Source organism: Leucoraja erinacea, chromosome 26, assembly GCF_028641065.1.
Source record: "Leucoraja erinacea ecotype New England chromosome 26, Leri_hhj_1, whole genome shotgun sequence".
Lineage (NCBI taxonomy): Eukaryota > Metazoa > Chordata > Chondrichthyes > Rajiformes > Rajidae > Leucoraja > Leucoraja erinaceus.
In genome coordinates this window covers 9,971,222-9,992,980 of record NC_073402.1, presented here as the reverse complement: position 1 = coordinate 9,992,980, position 21,759 = coordinate 9,971,222, and the positions used below count along the sequence as shown (strand labels likewise).

Sequence of the window (21,759 nt, the reverse complement as noted above, 5' to 3'; positions counted from 1 at the left end):
GGTGTGGGCAGCTTGATTGTGAACATGTATAAACATGCATAGTCTTTTCACTGACTGAATAGCGCCAAAGCACCTTGATACATGTGACAATAAATTAAACATGTCCCGGAAACATCCTCGTAAATCTTCTCTGCACAGTTTACAGCTTAATGACATTCTTCTGTAGCACGGTGACTAAAACAGAACACAAAACTCCAAATGTGGCCTCACTAATGCCTTGTCCCACCCTGCCATAACATACCAACTTGTACACTCGATACCCAGATTGATGAAAGCCAATGTACCAAAAGTCTTATTCTCTACCCCATCTACCTGTTACACTATGCCTCTTTAGGGGAACTATGTACCTGCACTCCTAGATCCCTCTGCTCGACAACACTCCCAAAGGCTCTTCCATTTATGGTGAAGATGCTATCCTGGTTCAAATTCTAAAATTGCAACACCTCACACTTATCTGCATTCAAATCCATTAACCATTCCATTGCCTACTTGCCTTGCTGATCAAGATTCTACTGAACTTTGTGCAAAAGGTTTAGACGGTGCAGAATTTGATAGGTGTATTTAGAGATGTTTTTAAGACTTAGTAATGGACACTGAGTGCAGTGAACATTACATGGAACCCGGATACACAAACACAGTCATTCACACACAAGATTCTTTTTGTTTTGATGCTTGTTTATTAAGCTGATGAAACTACAATGTTACAGTTCAATCACAATCACTGGAAGCACAGAACACACTGTGAGCTTTCCAAACCTTGGTGTAACAAACAATGTGAAATTAAGAGGTTAAATAAAGAGAGAGACAGTAATCATTCCAATCAGCACAATCTAAATCAAGACAGGATCAGCCTCCACCACAGGGACTTTCCCACAGTCCGTGTCTGCCCATCACCACCACCCCCGTGCCCCTGACACTTTCTTGTCTACATGTGTGTATCAGAGAGATGGCACCAAATGCCCTGGACACCACTCTGTAACGCTGCATCTTTTAACTGGGATGCCCAACTATTCCCAGTGGGATTTGAGGAAGGGCTCCAGCAGAATGGACGAGGAGGGGAGTCTGGTTAAAGAGGGCGGACGTCTGTTCTGAGCAGTCCCTGTGCTTCAGTCAAGGGTCAGTGTGTGGGGCAGTGCCCTGGGGTTTACACCCTGCTGATCCCTGTAGACATCACCATGGTTCCCCGCTCCCCATCCCTCTCTCAATGTGTGATGGAGAATGGCCGAGACTCTTGTGTATTGAGTTTGAAGCCATTACCCTGTCAGTGAGGGGGATGAGAAACTGGAAGGACTCAGTGAGTTGTTCCTTACCCCGACATAAACAGCCCTTTATTCTGGAATCAACATTACTTCTACTACTAATCTGGTTTAGAGAGGAAAGATCGCAAAGCAAGGTCATATTCAGCTAGTGTAGTTTGAGGAGATTGTGTTCCCCTCTGCACATTTAAATGCTTTTTGGAGCCAAAACATTTAAAGTGTACAATCATTATTATCTTTAATTATGACTTTCCCTTCTTGTGTAAATGTTGTTGATCCCCAGTCAATGATGTTCCCTCCATCACTGTAACACCCCTGACTGATCAACTCAATCTCATAGGGTTTTAGAACACGATCCCACATATTAACATCAGTCATCTCTCCGACAAAGGATTGTTCGATGTCAAATTTACCACCGACTGAGTCTTGCTCCTGACCAATAAAAAACTGGCCACCATTTTTCACAACTCCACCCTTACTACTAACCTTCCTTAGACTACGTCCCCCATTGACCCAGACTGTTATCTCACCATTTTGAGACTCCCAGCTCACACAGATGTGTCTCAACCAGGCATTCATTTTTGGGAGGGAAAATCCCGTTATAACAGATCCTAAATACAGGTCAAGTTGTGCATTAGTCTTTTGCCAAATCAGCAGCTCATTGTTGGATCCGCTTACTGCGTAGGAGAACAAAGCGTAATTATGTTTCTCTTCAGAGGCTGCTCTGAGGCAGACAGTAAAGGCAGTCAAATCAGAGAAATCAGCTGCATTCAACTTGACGAAGCTGGTGGCTGTTTTGGTTGGGAATATCACTGATTTCTGCATCAATCCTGTAAAATATGAAGTTTGAATGTTAAATCTCTGTTTGAAATTGTACCTTTGTCATCGGCGATGGAGCACAGGATAACTAGAGAGCAGATTTCTGCAAAATGATTTTTTCTTGAATTCTGAGAGACAGGGCAGGAGTTTCAGAAGTGCATTCTGCAGAACCTCTTCAGCCCGTTTCTAGTTTACAAGGAAGGCAGCATTGCTGAAATTGTTCTGGTAAATTAGCCAGAACTGGTAGAGCAAGTAAAGCAGAGATTACTGCATCCCAAGGGTTAACAGGATGCAGATCATTGCATAGAAATGGACATTGTTGCTACTCCCCCAGAGGAGAGTAGGTCAGGAAATGAAAGGCAAATTCTGGAATGGTCAGAGAGAGCAGGTATGGACATCATGGGCTAAATGGCCACTATCCATGCAGTATCCTACAGTGCAGATAAATGCACATTGCAAGCACTACCAGTAAAAAGAGTCAAGAATATGTCGAGAAATAAAGCATGAATTGTTCAGTTAAGGTGATCCCGGCTCGACGGGCAAAATGTCAACTGGTATATGTAAAAATGTAATCATTACTGCATAGGGGAAGATGTAAAGATGTAAAGATGCACGTTCCGTAGATAGTGGGGCCCCAGCTAAGTAATTTTGACTTTGCCGAGTTGTATTTTGTTACCTTCGTCAGAGACCCGGGACGGCATACAGAATTGTCGGGGACAATTGAAGAAAATAGTTGGACCACTCTGGCGACTGGGTCGCCAAAGAAGTCTGGGACTTCAGAGATCAAGTTGGACTTGACAGGAAAAGAGTAGTTGGACTGCTCGGATAACGGGGTTACCAAAGAATTGTCGGGGGACAATTGAGAAGAGTGGTTGGACTTCTCGGGCGATAAACAGGGTCGTCCAAGGTAAGAAATTTGGGCATTCAGTCAAGTTGGACTTGACGGGGAAAAAGTACAGTCATAATTGTCGAGGAGGGAATCAGAATGGGCTCGACAAACTCAAAAGCTTATGAAAGTGATGAGAAATGTATGTTTATACAAAGTAAGCGTAATTGTAGATACTTAAACAAGTGGAAAGAAAGGTATGATTTTAGTGGTAAGTTACTTGTTGATGATTGTTGTAAATTAATCGCTGCTATTGCCAAAGACGCAACAAAAAGAAGGAAGGATAAAGACAAGTTGGGCTACCATGAAGCACGTCTGTGGCTTCAGGAAGCCAGATCGCGCAGAGACGGATAGGAAAAAGAGAAGGAACAACTTACCAAAAGCGAACCATCGACAAACGCTTTCCTCCAGAAGGGGGACAACGAGGTCCCCCACCGATCACCGGGTATGGCGAGTGTGCCCCCCCTCCATACACAACAGAGAAAAAGGGGGCGGCCTTGCCACCGGTGGAAGAAAACCGTTGGATCAGACTCAACAAGAGCTCCAACCCCCCTACTGGAACAAAAAACAACCATTAAGGAAAGCGGCCAGTTGCACCCAGGTTTGCAAAGTCTGAAAATGACTCACTCAGGTACCTTTTATAATCTTCATGCAGGTCCTATATTTGAGCCTAAATCTCCACGGTCAATAAGACCAAGCAGGGCTGAAATGTATCCTATGATTGCAATGCCTAATCCAGATGCCGGCATAGTGGGGCCAATGTATGTGTACAGGCCATGGAATATGGAGGATATTAAAAAGGCACTGGAGGGCATTCCACATCCTAGAGATAATTTGGCAAAGTGGCAGAGGGACTTTGGAAACCTGGTTGTAAGTTATCGTTTAAATGCGGTAGAATATGAACAAGCGTTGCGAAGTCTTGTCGGGTGTGATTGGTTTTTAATTGAAGGAGACTGGAATGCTATTGTAAATGGAGCACCCCTTCAGTGGGCACCAGGTCAGAATGATTATCATAACAGACGAATAGCTATTGAAAATCGAATAAGAGCGCACTTCCAGAGAGGAGTCGATTACAATAAAATTAGGGAATGTACACAAAATAAAGACGAGCCTGTGCTACACTATTTCTCCAGACTTAGGGTTGTCTTTGAGGCAAATAATGGACAAGAAGTACCGATCCCGTGGGTGGATGATGGACCGTTTGCCCAACAGTTTAAAATCGAACTGTTAAACGGATTAAAACCCGAGATTAGTTTGTATATAAAAAAGCACATGGTGGGATGGAAAACAAAGGCATTCAATGATGTAAAAGATTGGGCAGTACATGCGGTGGAAAACACCAAACAGAAAAAGATTGTAAAGAACACTTATCTGGCCGGGAAATAAGCGAAAATACCGTCCCTGTATTCTACCGGGTAAAACAAGGAGATCAGGGGCGGAGAGGCCAGAGAGGCAGAGGTAGAGGGAGTAGGTCCCCAAGGGAGGAGGGATGTTTTGTCTGCGGAAAACTCGACCATTGGGTTCGAGATTGTCCCAAGGCTAAGCATATTACACTAAGAGAAGGCGAGGAGGGTTCAAGGTCCCGAAGCTATGACCGATCCTGACTGACCGAGGCTGACGGGAGGGACAAATCAACCAGAGATACTCCCACTCCCCCAGCCGACAAAGAGCCTCTGCAAATATTGGATCTAGAAGAAATCTTCTATGTCTTACAAGACTACCTAAAGCCTACGATAGGTTTAATAGTGAATGGGGAAAGGATGACATTCTTATGCGATAGCGGAGCATGTAAAACTGTCATAATAAAAGATGAAGAGCCCCCGGGAACACTATACTCCAAGAATTCATTAATAGTAAAGTCTGCCACCGAGCATACTAACGTGGAGTTCTTGACAAAACCACTTCAGTTCCAAGAACCAATATCTAATGTGTGTTGTGAGGAACAGGTACTGGTCTCAGCGTCTTGTCCAGTAAATTTGCTGGGCAGAGATATGATGGGATTGTGGATTGGTATAATACCCACCACACATAGATGACCCAGATGTCAAAGCACAAGTGGATATTTTAACTGCTGCGTTGTAAGCTTTGGATCTTGACTTTGAGGAAGAAAAAATCTGTAGTCACTGTTTAATCAAACACAGTTGCAAACGGAATCTGCTGCAGTTGATCCAAGAAGGGTTGAGCAAGGCAATGTGTCTTTAACTGCTGACATTTCAGCCATCATTGAGGAAGACTGTGTTATTGATACAGTGCATATCGACCAATCACACATTGCACCACCCTTTTCTACAATGGTAACAGATAACAGCAGGAATTGGCGCTTCAGAGCTGATCTTTCCGAACAACTTATTTTGCTGCTGGAACTGTACAACCCCAAAGATGTGTATAACTATCTGCGCCCCTTATCTCTCAGCCTCTGTGCGGATAAGGCATCTTCAGTCCGATGGATTGCCTACAGACTGGTGAGTGAGATGATCAGAAAATGTTATGCAGCTTCAACTCCTGCTTTAGCGGTGGACTTGATCAGTGAACTTGTTGATAGGTTTTGCCACAGTGTGAAGTGATCAGGTCGTCAAGCCTTTGTCTTTGTCTTTGTCTGCCAGGCAGTGATAGAAGATGATTATATCCCAATAGAACAATTTGCCACATTTGCTACAGCTAGCATCTGATCCTGTGCCAAATGTCAGAGTACTGTTAGCAAGACTTTGAGGCAAACCCTAATGGAAAATGGATGATGCGGAAAAACAGGAGGATGGACTGTGGAGATATAAAGATGGACGCTTGATATTGCCAAAGTCCTTATTCCGATTTGCCTGTGTTATGAGCCATGGGGTAACCCATGTCTCAACAGGAGGAATGGTGCAACTAATCGAGAAGGTGTTCAAAACCTATGGGTTCACGAGTTATGCAAAGAAGTACTGCGAAACGTGCGAGATATGTGCCAGGTACAATCCACAAGGAAACATGAAGAAGCAACAAGGGAAGTACCCACAACCAAGGTACCCATTTCAAAATTTACATATGGACTTTATTGAATTAACCCCCTCGCAAGGAAAGAAATATTGTTTAGTGATTATTGATGTATTTTCCCAATGGGTTGAAGTTTTTCCCTCTGCCAATGTGGATGCATTGACAGTGGCAAAAGCTCTCCTCAGGGACATCATACCAAGGTTCGGGATACCAGAGAAAATATATAGTGACAATGGGAGCCATTTTGTCAATGAGGTAATAGAGAAGCTCACGGTGACCCTAAAGATACAATTAAAACATCACTGCTCTTACCACCCACAGTCTGCAGGGTTAGTAGAAAGGACTAATGGAACTATTAAAAGCAAATTAAGGAAGGAAACGGGATTTTCCTGGATAGATTGTCTCCCATTAGTCTTATTAAATAGGAGAATGCTGCCGAGTACGAGGGGAATGTCCCCGTATGAAATATTGTATGGTAAACCATTCCAATACCCTGTTCTACAAAGGTTTTCTGAAACAGTAAGTGAAAATAGTACCCTAGCACAGTACATGAAGAAAATGCAAATAAACAAATCTCGTGTGTTGAAAGGTTTAACAGGTCTTGACCAAGCGGAAGGGGATCTCGTGGAGGAATTAAAGCCCGGAGACTGGGTGTTCGTAAAAATTATCAAAAGAAAAAGGTGGTCAAGCCCTCAGTGGGAAGGTCCGTATCAAGTACTACTTACTACTCCCACTGCGGTAAGAATTGCCGAAAGGCCAACGTGGGTACATATCACACACTGCAAAAGAGTAAAATTCCCAACTTCAGAGTAGGAGAAAGGGTGACCGACGACGGCTGACAGCCTGTATAGGTCCAGTAACGATCGGAAACCTACACCTCCGAAACCATGAAGTGGGGCTGATTATTCTGAGTGGAATTGCATTAATCACCAGCATATGCGAAGTATACAATATACCTGAACCGAGGAAGTACTAGCACTTTTGAAATCGACCCATGTCAGTATAAAACTAACAGTTGCAAGGACAAAGCATACGTAACGGATGGGGCGTATGTCTGTCTAGCACCCTGCTCAAAATGGCACTATGTTTTCCAACACTCTGAATCCTCAGGCTATAAAGAGACCGGAATGGAGCAATACCAGCGATGGTCGTTAAAAAGAAAGTCCTACACCCATACGAACCCTGGCTGGAGTAACCGGGGAAGATGGGGAAATACACAGCCTACTTGGAAAATGTATATAATTGTGAGAAACATCCAGAAGAAAGATGAAGGGTGGTATGACGTGTGTTGACGTTACAGCTGATGATGATGTAACACTGAAAGATGTGAAGGAGAAATCTGAGACAGGGAATAGAGTGAAATGGGAACTTGCTAAAGGTTCTTTTGATGCATGCATTTACATAGATGAAATTGGAGTGCCCAGAGTGGTTCCAGATGAATTTAAGGCACGCAATCAAATAGCTGCAGGATTTGAGTCTGTAATCTTCTGGTGGTCAACCATTAATAAAAATGTAGATTGGATAAATTGCTTATATTATAATCAGCAGTGATTTATCAATTATACATGAGATGCTGTGAAAGGGTTAGCCGAACAACTAGATCAGACCAGTCTAATGGCCTGGCAGAATAGAATGTCCTTGGACATGCTACTAGCAGACAAGGGAGGAGTATGTGTAATGTTCGGATCATCTTGTTGTGCCTTTATTCCCAATAATACCGCACCTGATGGGTCGGTCTCCAGGGCCCTGACTGGACTCACTTCACTGGCAGAGGAATTGGCTGAGAATTCAGTAGTCGTCACTTCCTGGGGTACTGGTCTGCAGGGGTACTGGTCTGCCTGGGCTGCTGCATCATCCCCTGTGTGAGAGGACTCGCCCAGCGACTGATTGAAACGTGCTAGTGCAGAAACTGACTAAGAAAATGACTGTTATACGAACTATACCAACCAAAGCAGAAGAGAGACAATGCTATGAAATTGACTTGAGAGAAACATTCCTGACTGATTGAACCCTCACGAATGATCGAACTACAGAAAGTCGAGAGAACTTGTGGTTCTGTGAAGAAACATACATTTGAAGGACATAAATTTGTTTTAGATTATAATTCAGTAAATTTGTATAAAGAGGAGGAAAATGATGGAAAAATTGATGTAACTATTTCCTTGTGTATTCTATCTGTGTCTGCACAAGATTGTTTACCAAAACTGCCTAGGGCACAGTAATTGACAGGTCTCGGTCAAGAGATTAAGAGTCTATCACAGAACTTGCAGAACGGCTAATCTTGCTCCGGTGTAACTTTCCACAGCTAAATGTTATGTCCTTTGAATCCTGAATGTCCTTGTTCATTACCATTTGTCTGGATGCTTTTTTGTCTAAATCAATGTATAAAAGAGATGGTTTTCAGCATTAGCTCAGAGAGGACTCCCACAGACACTTGGGCTCTGTGTCTCTCTCACAATAAAGTTCATTCAGCTTCTACCTCCATTTTTGTAACAGTCTTTGTTGGAAAATTTCTAACAATTCCTTTGGCTTCAGACATAATTTCTGTTTTAATCCAGTGTCACGTTTTTGGAACTAATGATGTGACACTGACTAATCCGCTCCACGATGGGCCGCTACGGCGACAAGTGGCAGTTTGCCCACAGCCCGAGCTGCGCCCCCTCATCCGCCACCCCAAGAACAAGACGTACCTTGCACACCATCAGCTTCTGCCCCTACGGGGAGCGTGTTCCTCTGGAGTTGGAGCGGGGCTGGGCTGGAGTTGCTACTGGCTGTGGGTCTCTGGGACCTCCGTGCTTGCAGTGGGCCTGGTGGACCTGGGGGTCGGTGTCCCATTGGTCCTGACATCTCCAGCCACCCCCCTGGACAGGAGCTGAGCCTGGGAACTGTACCGCCCTTGCCCCCTCCCTCTGCAACTGCAAACAACCCCACTATCCTGCTCACCTAACCCACCTGCCCCCCACCACCACCACCTTTCCCTCCCAACTCCAGCCCCATCCCGACCCCCTGGGAAACTGAAGGGAGCGACTTCCCCGGGGCAACTGGCATTGACCTGTTGGCATCGCCGACGTGAAGACAGTGCAAAGCCCCCGTGCTGGTGCAATGGGCGGGGAGCTGGAGAGGGGAGGGAAGGGTCACACACATGGCCAGGAAGCAGAAGGGTGTAGGTGGGGGTGGTGACAGATAGGGCTAACAATGAGTGGAGAAAAACAGAAACACCGACGTGCAAAGGAGACCTACAACATTGCACGATTTCTCTCGCGTTATGGCAGGTGATTGTCGCTGGGAAACTGAAGGGATCCACAATCTGCTGCTGCCCACCCGCTGAGTTAAAGAGTTCCCACGGTAGACTCACGATACACTAAGGTAAACGCACGGGCCACTACGTTATTACAACGAGTTAAAATGTTTCAATTCTTAACCACAAGAGTAAAATTGACTCGTGGAAAATTTCAAACATGTTTGATTTTTTGCAAGAGTCGACAAGTTACAAGAGTACCTGTCGTTAGCGCCACAAACCTCTAATTTGCGTCCACGAGTTCCGTACGTTTAATCGTACGTTATTACCACGAGTTTTAACTCGGGTTACCTCTTGTGTCAACTCGCAACGTGAGAATGGCCTATAAGGGCCTGTCCCACCAGCATAACATAGTCGCTTGAGCCGTACGGCCTCGCGGGGCCGGTCCCACTTCGATCGCCGGAGCCATATAGGGTTGTGCGGAGCTGGTCCAGACATCGCGCGGGGCTCCGAAAAACTGACCGTGTTTAAAAATTCTGCGTGGCAACGGCCTGCCGGCCCACAGCCGCCTCGACGTCGTGTCACTCACTTGACCTCCGCGCGACTCCCGCTTCTGGTTTGGTCGCGCTTGCCGCATGCAGGCGCATGCTGGTGGGACCCCTGTGAAGGCCGTGCTTGCCGCATGCAGGTCGCATGCCCGTGGGACCGTTTACTCTTTTTGAGCACTGGTATTACTGATACTCTTTTCAAGCAGGTGGGAACCTCAAACCTCAATAATGAGAGGCTGACGAGGTCTGCAAAAACTCCAGCTAGTTGGTCCATGCAGGTTTGGAGAATACTATACCATTAGGTTGGGATGTTTTCTGAGAGTTCACCCTCTTTAAGGACCTTCTGATATACGCTTTGTTCCATCTCATGAAATTGAATGGGAAACTTGGTTTAGTGCGTGATCCAGGCAAATCATCCCAAACATGAGTACCACAGGTCAACAGTGCAAAAGAGAAAGGAAACAGGGTTGTAGAACATAGTGTTACAGTTACAGAAAAAGTGCAGAGAAAAAAAGTACAAGGGTGTTACGAGGTAGATAGGAAGATCAGGATTGGCACGTGAGAAGTTCGATCAACAGTCTGATATCAGCGGCTAAGAAGCTGTTCATGAATATGCTGGAATGTGCTTTCAAGCATTTGTGTCTTTTGCCTGAGGGGATGTTCAAGGAGGTAACCAGCAGAGTGCACAGGGTTAGGAATGGTCACTCAGTGTCTAGTGAAATTCTGGGAGCCTCTGCCTCAGAGGGTTGTGAAGGCTGCATCAATGGAGGTAGGAAAGGAGGGATCGGGGAATTGAGGATAACGGGATGGGTACAGAGCGATGAGTCCCGGTGCACATCATACATGATCATATTGAGTGGTGGGTCAGGTTTGAGGGGCTGAGTAGCCTCCTCTCTGATCATATTTTCTTATATCCAACTTTTCTTTATATTCATGATTTACAGGTCCCTCTGTCTTATGGCTAGGGAGGAGCAAAGATGTGTTGGAGGAATGGCACTGGAAACTTGGCCTTCTCTGAACATTGCAAACTGCAAATGCATTGAAACTTGGTGAAAATGTTGAAAATGGAAGGATGGGATGAGGCATAGTTTTGCTGCAAGCAGACACAGTGATATATTTCCAGATGAGCATGGTGGGTGTTCCCATGCGCCTGCTATATTCTTGTCCTCCTTGGTTTAATTTAATTTAGAGATACAGCCGACCAGCAATCCCCGCACATTACCCTACACCCACTAGGAACAATTTTACATTTACACCAAACCAATTAACCTACAAACCTGTAGCACTTTTGAGTGTGGGAGGTCATGGGGAGAACGTACAAACTCTGTCATGGGAATCAAACCCGGGTCTCCAGCGCTGCATTCGCTGTCAGGCAGCAACTCTACCGCTGCGCCACCGTGACTTGGTAGTGGAGTTCATGGGTTTGGGAAGTGCAGAAACATTGGCCTGAGTGAGCATCTGCAGTGCATTGTGCAGAGGTACACACTGCAGCCACTGTGTGTCTGTGGTGGAGCGAATTCATGTTTAGGTTTACAGATAGCCTGTCAATCGAGCGGGCTGCTCTGACCCTGTGGCCACAGTGTAAGTGGGCAGACTCACTGACTGTCATTGATGGTGGAGGACTCGACAGCGGTAATGTCAGTGATGGCACCATGTGTGTCTGGACTCTCTCTTGTTGAACTTGCCCATTGTCTCCCACTTCTGTGATGCCAATGTTACTGGTCACTCACCAACCCACACCTCAACGTAGTTGAGGTCCAGTGATAGAAATCCAGTGATTTCCGATTGCCATTAGAAAAGAGAATGGTGCCGGAGGATTGGCGTACTGCGCATGTTGTTTCATTGTTTAAAAGGGGTTCTAAGAATAAACCTAGCAATTATAGACCTGTTAGTTTGACATCAGTGGTGGGAAAATTAATGGAAAGGATACTTAGAGATAATATATATAATTATTTGGATGAACAGGGTCTGATTAGGAATAGTTAACATGGATTTGTGCCATGTTTGACTAATCTTCCTGAATTTTTTGAAGAGGTTACTAAGGAAATTGATGAGGGTAAAGTGGTGGATGTTGTCTATATGGACTTCAGTAAGGCCTTTGACAAGGTTCCACATGGAAGGTTGGTTAAGAAGATTCAATTGTTGGGTATTAATGGTGGAGTAACAAGATGGATTCAACAATGGCTGAATGGGAGATACCAGTTTGTCAGGTTGGAGGACGGTGACTAGTGGGGTGCCTCAGGGATCTGTGTTGGGTCCACTGTTGTTTGTCATATACAACAATTATCTGGATGAAGGTGTGGTAAATTGGATTAGTAAATATACAGATGATACTAAGGTAGGTGGTGTTGTGGATAATGAAGTCGATTTTCAAAGTCTACAGAGAGATTTAGGCCATTTGGACTGAAAGATGGCAGATGTAATGTAATGCTGATAAGTGTGAGGTGCTATCTTAGCAGGACAAATCAAAATAGGACGTACATGGTAAATGGTAGCGAATTGAGGAATGCAGTTGAACAGAGGGATCTAGGAATAACTGTGCATAGTTCCCTGAAGGTGGAATCTCATGTAGATAGGGTGGCAAAGAAAGCTTTTGGTGTGCTGGACTTTATAAATCAGAGCATTGAGTATAGAAGTTGGGATGTAATGTTAAAATTGTACAAGGCATTGGTGAGGCCAATTCTGGAGTATGGTGTACAATTCTGGTCTCCAAATTATAGGAAAGATGTCAACAAGATAGAGAGAGTACAGAGGAGATTTACTGGAATGTTGCCTGGGTTTCAGCAAATAAGTTACAGGGAAAGGTTGAACAAGATAGGTCTTTATTCTTTTGAATGCAGAAGGTTAAGGGGGGACTTGATAGAGGTCTTTAAAATTATGAGGGATAGACAGAGTTGACGTGGATAAGCTTTTTCCATTGAGAGTAGGTAAGATGCAAACAAGAGGACATGATTTGAGAATTAAGGGACAAAAGTTTAGGGGCAACATGAGGGGGAACTTCTTTATTCAGAGAATGTGTGGAATGAGCTTCCAGTGAAAGTGGTGAAGGCAGGTTCGTTTTTATCATTTAAAAATAAATCGGATAGGCATATGGACAGAAAAGGAATGGAAGGTTATTGTCTGAGTGCAGGTAGATGGGACTAGGTGAGAGTATGTGTTCGGCATGGACTAGAAGGGCCGAGATGGCCTGTTTCCATGCTGTAATTGTTATATGGTTATAGGTGGACATGGGTCAAGTCTCTTAGAGCCACAGTGAGAAGCTGTCAGCAACGGCAGACAGAGATCATCCAATTCAGGGAAACACAGAGGAGAAACCCCTAGGATCTGCTCCCTGAGATAAGTCAGTGAATGACAGTTGTAATGTGCTGTAACTCAGTCAGATCTGTATTTAGTGTGGTCACCCCTCAATATACAATCTTTCACCATAACTTTACACATCTGCACGATGACCGGATTCCTGAGAGCGGGTGATAGGTTTCCAAGAGCTTGATGCAAAATAAGAGAAATCAGTAAATCATTTTCTCCAGAAACAAACGGAAGTGTAATAGGGAGGTTGCACGTAAGGTCGTAAGGTCAAAGGGCAAGACTCATGGAGCAGATTAGTCCTTCGGGAGTACAAGGCAGCTTCCGGCTTAATAACACATGAAACACGTACGTTCTTATGTTAAAAACTGCCAAAATTGTCCATTTTTGCACTGATCCCCCGACCCCCACCTTCTCAACACTCCTGCCCTCCCCGTAACTTTACTCCTGGTGGCCCAGCCATGCTGACCCAGGCCTGATTCCCCGTGTGCTGTGGAAGGAACATAGGCACATTTTGACTTTTTATTTCTGTCATTCATGGTAAGATTTACACAGTAGACATTGTTTTGTGTGCGAGATATACAGGGTTGCAGTGTTTCGAATATCAGCTAACCAATGACGGCAGTTCTTTGACAAGTACTCCGTCTTTCTCTGTAGGAGATCTTGTCGACGAGTATTCTGGACCCACTGTCGACATCTGAAATTACAGAAAATATCATATAGGATTAACTTATAAGAATAACTTATAGGATTAACTTTTTACTACATACCTGCAGAATGGATGACATATCAATTAAATGCAAAAAATGTTTTCAGGGGTGGGGAAAGACACATATATTGAAGACGCATTTTTCCTCTAATATGTCAATTCATCTTAAATGTAGAAGAGATTAAAATCTTAGTCCTTCGGGAATTAGCATGCATGCCTTACAACAAGAACAAACCAAAAATGTACAGCAGGTGCATAAATCCTTGTTGGAGATGCGGCAGGTTGACAGAACAATTCATAAAGCAAATAGGATGCAGAGGTGTTAATATAAATATTAAAAAATGATGTTACACAAGATAATATATTGTTGGGATCATAAGACTAGAATTGCATAAGGTTATATGTTATATGTCTTTGGTTACAGACATCATACATTAGGAAGGAAATTAGGCATTAATGTGTGCTCCTCGTGGCATGTTGTTGTTCCCTTGGATATGGGAGCTGCACAATTGCAACAGAGTCTAGATCAAAGATCATAGTCCCTTCTACGATCTTTGGTCTAGATGTTTAGCTGTATTTGTAAGAGAGGCTGAAAGAAATTAGATTATTTATCCTGCCCCATATCTCCCACTTGAGAGTTCAGATAGTCGAGTCCTGGCAACGACTCAACTATCTGAGCTATAGGGAGAGATCGGGCAGGCTAAATAATATTTTCACTACACGACAGAAAGTACTAAATGTTTTCTCTGTATTTATATAAAACATGTATACAAAACCCTGAAGAAGGGTTTCGACCCAAAACATTGCCTATTTCCTTCGCTCCATAGATGCTGCCTCACCCGCTGAGTTTCTCCAGCATTTTTGTCACCCATGTGAGTTTTCGGTAATATATAACCATTTAGTTCACTGGTGACACAGTTCAGTGTTTGCATTGTTCAGTTATTCCAAAGTTGATATACAGTCTTCATAGCCATATTTTTTTGGGGGTGTTATTTGGATAAGCCAAAATGTTATTATAGAGGTGCTTAAATGTATTTTCTAGTACATAATACTGGAGAAATAGTTTAGCGTTAGACAGGAAGATTCGATTTGTAAAAAGTTTGTTTGGAAGAGCTTGCTGCTTCTTTCTATAGCAGCTTTCTTGGGTGGGGACGGGGGTTATGTCACTGCCAGTAAAATTTTAGCAATTTATATCAACACATCATTACACACTAGTCATTTTCAACCTGCACTGACCCATTGCTTCGTTTTCAGCATGCAATTTGGTTCATTGTATTTACATTACAACTTCACGTTTTTCTTTATTATGCATGGATAGACACATAAAGCTAGTGAGCTGGAATGTCAAAGGTTTAAACCATCCTGTTAAAAGAAGAAAGTTTTTTTGCATCTTAAACAACCCAAAACAGAAATAGCCTTCATGCAAGAAGCTCATATCCGTTGCTCAGACAATGACCGTCTCTTGTCAGGTTGGGTGGGGCAGGGGTTCCACTCTTCCTTTCAGGCTAAAGCCAGAGGAGTTTCAATCCTTATCAGTCAGAATATTTTCTTTGAGCCACATAATGTGACCTCTGACAAGTTTGGTCAGTATGTAATTGTGATTGGAAAATTATACAATACACTGGTAGTATTTGTCAATGTGCATGCCCCTAATGTAGACGATGTAGGGTTTTTTGAGCGGTTATTTTCAATACTTCCAGATCTGAACACATACTCTCTTATACTCGGTAGTGATTTCAATTGTGGTTAGATCCTCTTTTAGACCCGTCCTCTACTAACCCCAGTACAGTAAGTAAATCAGCTTGTTTCATCCAAGCCTTTCTCTCCCATTACTCCCATCCTCTCCCCACAGTTGTGTTCCATTCTATCTGAATCCTACAGACAAGGTTCTCTCCCTCCATCTTTTGCCGAAGCCTGTATTACCCTTAATGCCAAAAAAGGTCAAGGTCCAAACGACTGCGCCTCCTACAGACCCGTCTCTCTTCTAAACACGGATGTTAAAATTTTAGTTAAGGTTCTAGCTCGTAGACTAGAGAATGTCCTCCAAACTGAGGACCAAACCGGCTTTGTTAAGAGCAGACATTCCTTCCTTAACATACGTCGATTCGATTTGTAAAATGTTTGTTTGGAAGAGCTTGCTGCTTCTTTCTATAGCATATTTCTTGGGTGGGGAGGGGGATTATGTCACTGCCAGTAACATTTTAGCAATTTATATAAACACATCATTACACACTGGTAATTTTCAACCTGCACTGACCCGTTGCTTCGTTTTCAGCCTACAATTTGGTTCATTGTATTTACATTACAACTTCACGTTTTTCTTTATTATGCATGGATAGACACATAAAGCTAGTGAGCTGGAATGTCAAAGGTTTAAACCATCCTGTTAAAAGAAGAAAGGCTTTTTCGCATCTTAAACAACTCAAAACATAAATAGCCTTCTTGCACAAAGCTCATATCCGTTGCTCAGACAATGACTGTCCCTTGTCAGGTTGGGTGGGGCAGGGGTTCCACTCTTCCTTTCAGGCTAAAGCCAGAGGAGTTTCAATCCTTATCGGTCAGACCATTTCCTTTGAGCCACATAATGTGATCTCTGACAAGTTTGGTCGGTATGTAATTGTGATTGGAAAATTATACAATACACTGGTAGTATTTGTCAATGTGTATGCCCCTAATGTAGACGATGTAGGTTTTTTTCGAGTGGTTATTTTCATTACTTCCAGATCTGAACACATACTCTCTTGGTGATTTCAATTGTTGGTTAGATCCTCTTTCAGACCGATCCTCTACTAACCCCAGTATTGTCATTTCTGACCATGCCCCTATTGCTCTGGCCTGTCCCTTCCAGATCTTCCTCAAAAGAGTTGGCAGTGGTGATTCAATTCAACTCTGCTCTCGGATGATAAGTTTGTAGAGTTTATGGAAAGAGAGATGGCCTTTTTTCTTTCCACAAATATATCCCCTGAAATCTCTAGCCTAATCGTATGGGATGCCCTTAAGGCTTACCTTAGGGGGCAGATCATATCTTACACTGCTCAAATGAAGCGGAAATCCAATAAAGAGCGTTTAGATCTGGCTCATCAAATTGGAGAAATTGACAAGCAATATGCGCAAACTCAAAATCCAACTCTTTATAAAAGACGATTGGAACTGAAAACCAAATTTGACCTACTCACTATTGAACACATACCTTTAAAAAATAAAGCCATGTTTTATACATATGGAGATAAATCTGAAAAATTACTTGCAAATCAACTTAAAGGTGCTAAAGCGAGACAGAATATTTCTACAATTCGCATGCTTAATGGCCAGTTCACTTCGGATCACGTGCAAATTAATGGCGCTTTCAGAGACTTTTATTCGCAGCTTTATACTTCAGAATCTCATCCGGATCATAAGGTAATGCATAACTTTCTGAGCTGTCTAAATATTCCCAAACTATCATTAGATTTTAGGGAAAGATTGGATGAACCCACATCACAGGCAGAAATAGCTTCAGCCATTTCCTCAATGCAATCAGTCAAATGTCCGGGCCCTGACAGCTTCCCGGCAGAGTTTTTTTTAAAGTTCTCTCTACTCCTCTCCCCACAGTTATGTTCCATTCTATCTGAATCATACAGACAAGGTTCACTCCATCCATCTTTTGCCGAAGCCTGTATTACTCTTATCGCCAAAAAAGGTAAAGATCCAACCGAATGCGCCTCCTACAGACCCGTCTCCCTTCTAAACACGGATGTTAAAATTTTAGCTAAGGTTCTAGCTCATAGACTAGAGAATATCCTCCCTACTTCAATTTCAGATACCCTGGTGTGGAACGCCTCATCCTGGGAGCAGATGCGGCGTAGACGGAGGAATTGGGAGTAGGGGATGGAGTCCTTACAGGAAGCACGGTGGGAGGAAGTGTAGTCCAGATAGCCATGGGAGTCAGTGGGTTTATAGTGGATGTCGATCAGAAGTCTATCACCTGTGATGGAGATAGTGAGGTCAAGGAATGGTAGGGAAGTGTCAGAAATGGTCCAGGTGTACTTGAGTGCCGGATGCACGTTAGTGGTGAAGTGGATGAAGACAGTCAGTTGTGTGTGGTGCAGGAGGTGACACCAAAGCAGTCGCCGATGTAACAAAGGTAGAGGTTGGGGATGGGAACCTGGTATGTATCGAACAAGGATTGTTCGACGTACCCGACAAAGAGGCAGGCGTAGCTGGGACCCATGCGTGTGCCCATTGCTACGCCTTGTATTTGGAGGAAATGTGAGGAGTCAAACGAGAAGTTATTGAGGGTAAGGCCAAGTTTTGCCAGGTGGAGGAGAGTGTCAGTGGCCGGGTATAGATTGCTTCTCTGGTCGAGGAAGAACCAGAGGGCTTTGAGACCATGCTGGTGGGGGATGGAGGTGTAGAGTGACTGGACGTCCATGGTGAAGATGAGGGGGTGAGGGCCTAGAGAATGGAATGTGCGGAGACGACGGAGAGTGTCTGAGGCGTCTTGAGCATAGGAAGGGAGGGATTTAACCAAGGGGGATAGGATGGAGTCAAGGTATGTGGAAATGAGTTCGGCAGGGCATGGTCCAGGGGTATGTAGGAGGAGGTGGCCGAGAGTTGGCGCGTGGCCTCAGCTTTGTAGAGATCGACTCGCCAGACTACCACGGCACCTCCCTTGTCGGCGGGTTTGATAACCCAATCTGGGTTGTTCCGGAGTGAGTCGATGACAAAACGTTCGGGGGTGTGAGACAGGGGAATGGAGAAGTTGAAGCAGTTGATTTCGCGAGGGCTGCGGAGTGAGTCGATGTGGTAGCTGTGTGGAATCAGCTTCCAGTGGAAGTGGTGAAAGCAGGTTTATTTTTATCATTTAAAAATAAATTGGATAGGTATATGTACGGGAAAGGAATGGAGGGTTATGGTGCAGGTAGGTGGGACTAGGTGAGAGTATGTGTTCGGCACGGACGAGATGGCCTGTTTCCATGCTGTAATTTTTATATGGTAATATGGTTATAGGTGGACGTGGGTCAAGTCTCTTAGTATCACAGTGAGATACGGCAGACAGAGATCATCCAATTCAGGGAAGCACAGAGGAGAAACCCCTGGGATCTGCTCCATGAGATAAGTCAGTGAATGACAGTTGTAATGTGCTGTAACTCAGTCAGATCTGTATTTAGTGTGGTCACCCCTCAATATGCAACCTTTCACCACAGGGCATGTAGAAATAAATTTACACATCTGCACGACGACCGGATTCCTGAGAGCGTCTGATACATTTCCAAGAGCTTGATGCAAAATAAGAGAAATCAGTAATTCATTTTCTCCAGAAACAAACGGAAGGGTAATAGGGAGGTTGCACGTAAGGTCTTAAGGTCAAGGGCGTGACTCACGGAGTAGCTTAATCCTTCTGGAGTACAAGGCAGCTTCAGGCTTACACTAATAACACATGAAACACGTACGTTCTTATGTTTTAAAAACTGCCAAAATTGTCCATTTTTGCGCTGATCCCCCGACCCCCTCCTTCTCAACACTCCTGCCCTCGCCGTAACTTAACTCCTGGCGGCCCAGCCATGCTGACCTGGGCCTGATTCCCCATGTGCTGTGGAAGGAACATAGACACATTTTGACTTTTTATTTGTGTCATTCATGGTAAGATTTACATAGTAGGCATTGTTTTGTGTGAGAGATATCAGGGTTGCAGTGTTTCGAATATCAGCTAACCAATGACGGCAGTTCTTTGACAAGTACTCCGTATTTCACTGTAGGAGATCTTGTCGACGAGTATTCTGGACCCACTGTCGACATCTGAAAATACAGAAAATACCATATAGGATTAACATAAGAATATCATAGGATTAACCTATAAGAACTAATTTGATTATAACTACATACCTGCAGAATGGATGACATATCACTTAAATGCAAAAAATGTTTTCAGGGGTGGGGAACGACATGTATATTGAAGACGCATTTTTCCTCTAATATGTCAATTCATCTTAAATGTAGAAGAGATTAAAATCTTCTTACACTAGCATGCATGCCTTACAACAATAACAAACCAAAAATGTACAGCAAGTGCATAAATCCTTGTTGGAGATGTGGCAGGTTGACAGAATAATCATAAATCAAAAAGGATGCAATTAATAAAGTAAATAGGATGCAGAGATATTAATATAAACTTAAAAAAATTATGTTATATAAGATAATACAATGTTGGGACTAGACTAGAATTGCATAAGGTTATATGTTATATGTATTTGGTTACAGTCCTCATACATTAGGAAGGAAATTAGGCATTAATGTGTGCTCCTCGTGGCATGTTGTTGTTCCCTTGGATATGGGAGCTGCACAAGTGCAACAGAGTCTAGATCAAAGATCGTAGTCCCTTCTACGATTTTTGGTCTAGATGTTCAGCTGAATTTGTATGAGAGGCTGAAAGAAATTAGATTATTTATCCTGCCCCATCTCTCTCACTTGATAGCTCAGATTGTCCTGTCCTGGCAACGACTCGACTATCTGAGCTATAGGGAGAGATCGGGCAGGCTAAATAATATTTTCACTACACAACAGAAAGTACTAAATTTTTTCTCTGTATTTAAACAAAACATGTATACAAAACCTTGAAGAAGGGTTTTCGACCCGAAACGTTGCCTATTTACTTTGCTCCATAGATGCTGCCTCACCCGATAAGTTTCTCCAGCATTTATGTCTACCTTCGATTTTCCAGCATCTGCAGTTCCTTCTTAAACATGGTTTCTCACCTTTCGTTTTTCGTGGGAACCTGAAAACTGCTCGGGTCAGCTACATTGGCGTGGAGCAAATTATAGCGGAGCAGTACGGAGATGTGGACACTGCCACAACAGAAGCTGGTTACGGGAATGTCGCTGAAGATTACCCATCAGCTACTACGGCTTTTTCATGGAGTGGTCCATCTTGCTCCGCTCTAAGATCTTTGGGTGTGACTTCAGTTGGAGGTACACCAACAGGATTGTTGTCACACCATGGCAGTGGTAATATAACTCTTTAGAACTCTTTCTCTCTTTCTGCTCTGCTGGACAGCTCATGGTCCTGCGTCGACATAGCTGTGAGTATCCCGGTGACCTGGTGAAATTCCCGAAATAGGATAGAGGTTGAGAAAATAAAGGGAAAGGGGGGGTAAAATTGTGTAAAGTAAGTTTTACGACGTGCCCGATAGATTTCCGTCCATAGTCTTAGTTTAAAGCATAAGTTTAGCCAGGTATTATGTAGTATTGGTGAGATTCGATTTCTCATTGTTTAATAAAGCCTGTAAATTTTAGACTTGCTTTGAGTCCATCTTGGTTTCTGTTTTCTCTCATCGGCACACTCTGGTCAATTCAAAGTGTTATCATATCCCACCATAATTCCGAGGTCTAGAACCTAGGGGAATCCCTTTTGTTGTATTCTCTCTCTTGGAAACCGCTCGAGTGGAGTGGTGGCCGTTTGACCCTCCGACAAGGGAGAGAATAACTCGGGCAGTTGGGCCCGAAGTGAAATAAAGGGAAACGCAAAACCCCTACAGAATGGCGACCGTGACAGTACCTCGGTGGTTTGGGATATGGATTTGCCAGAGGGGGTGAGAGAACGTAGCAAGATGGAGGAGAGAATCTCCTCTTATCTGTTTAAAAAGATAAATCTCACCAAACAATGGGTGATAGCATTGTTGACAGCACAGCAGCCTGCAGTAGCTGCTGCTCAATGGACGGAAAGCAAAGCGTATAATAAAGGGCAGGAAAAGGCAGTTTGGCTAGCGTGCCTATCACAGCAGGTCGCAAAAATGCAGAGACAGGTAGATAGACTGGACGAGCAACTGAGAGAAGGTAGGGCCAGCGCTGAAGGAAGCGCCAGAGACGGGAAGGGCTATCTGAGGAATGCAGTAAAGCCAGGCAGTGTATCTTGCAGGCGAGGGAGTCCCACAGAAATGCCCAGGAATTCCTCCAATGCCAGGTGGTAGAGGCAAAGGAGAGGGAACGGAACGCCCAGGAACTCCTGGCTCAGAGTACACAGAAGTGCAGGGAGCTGGAGGGAAAGTTCCAAGA

At 43.9% G+C, this 21,759-nt stretch overlaps 1 protein-coding gene across 1 annotated transcript in view; it reads right to left on the bottom strand.

Moving 5' to 3' along the window:
- Positions 1–654: 654 nt before the first annotated feature.
- Positions 655–21,759, bottom strand: part of LOC129709651 (C-reactive protein-like) — an 85,506-nt gene continuing 64,401 nt past the window's right edge. The window contains exon 3 of the mRNA XM_055656134.1: positions 655–2,086. Coding sequence (XP_055512109.1) covers positions 1,470–2,086 — 617 coding nt within the window. The 3' untranslated portion in view covers positions 655–1,469. The remainder of the gene's footprint in view (positions 2,087–21,759) is intronic.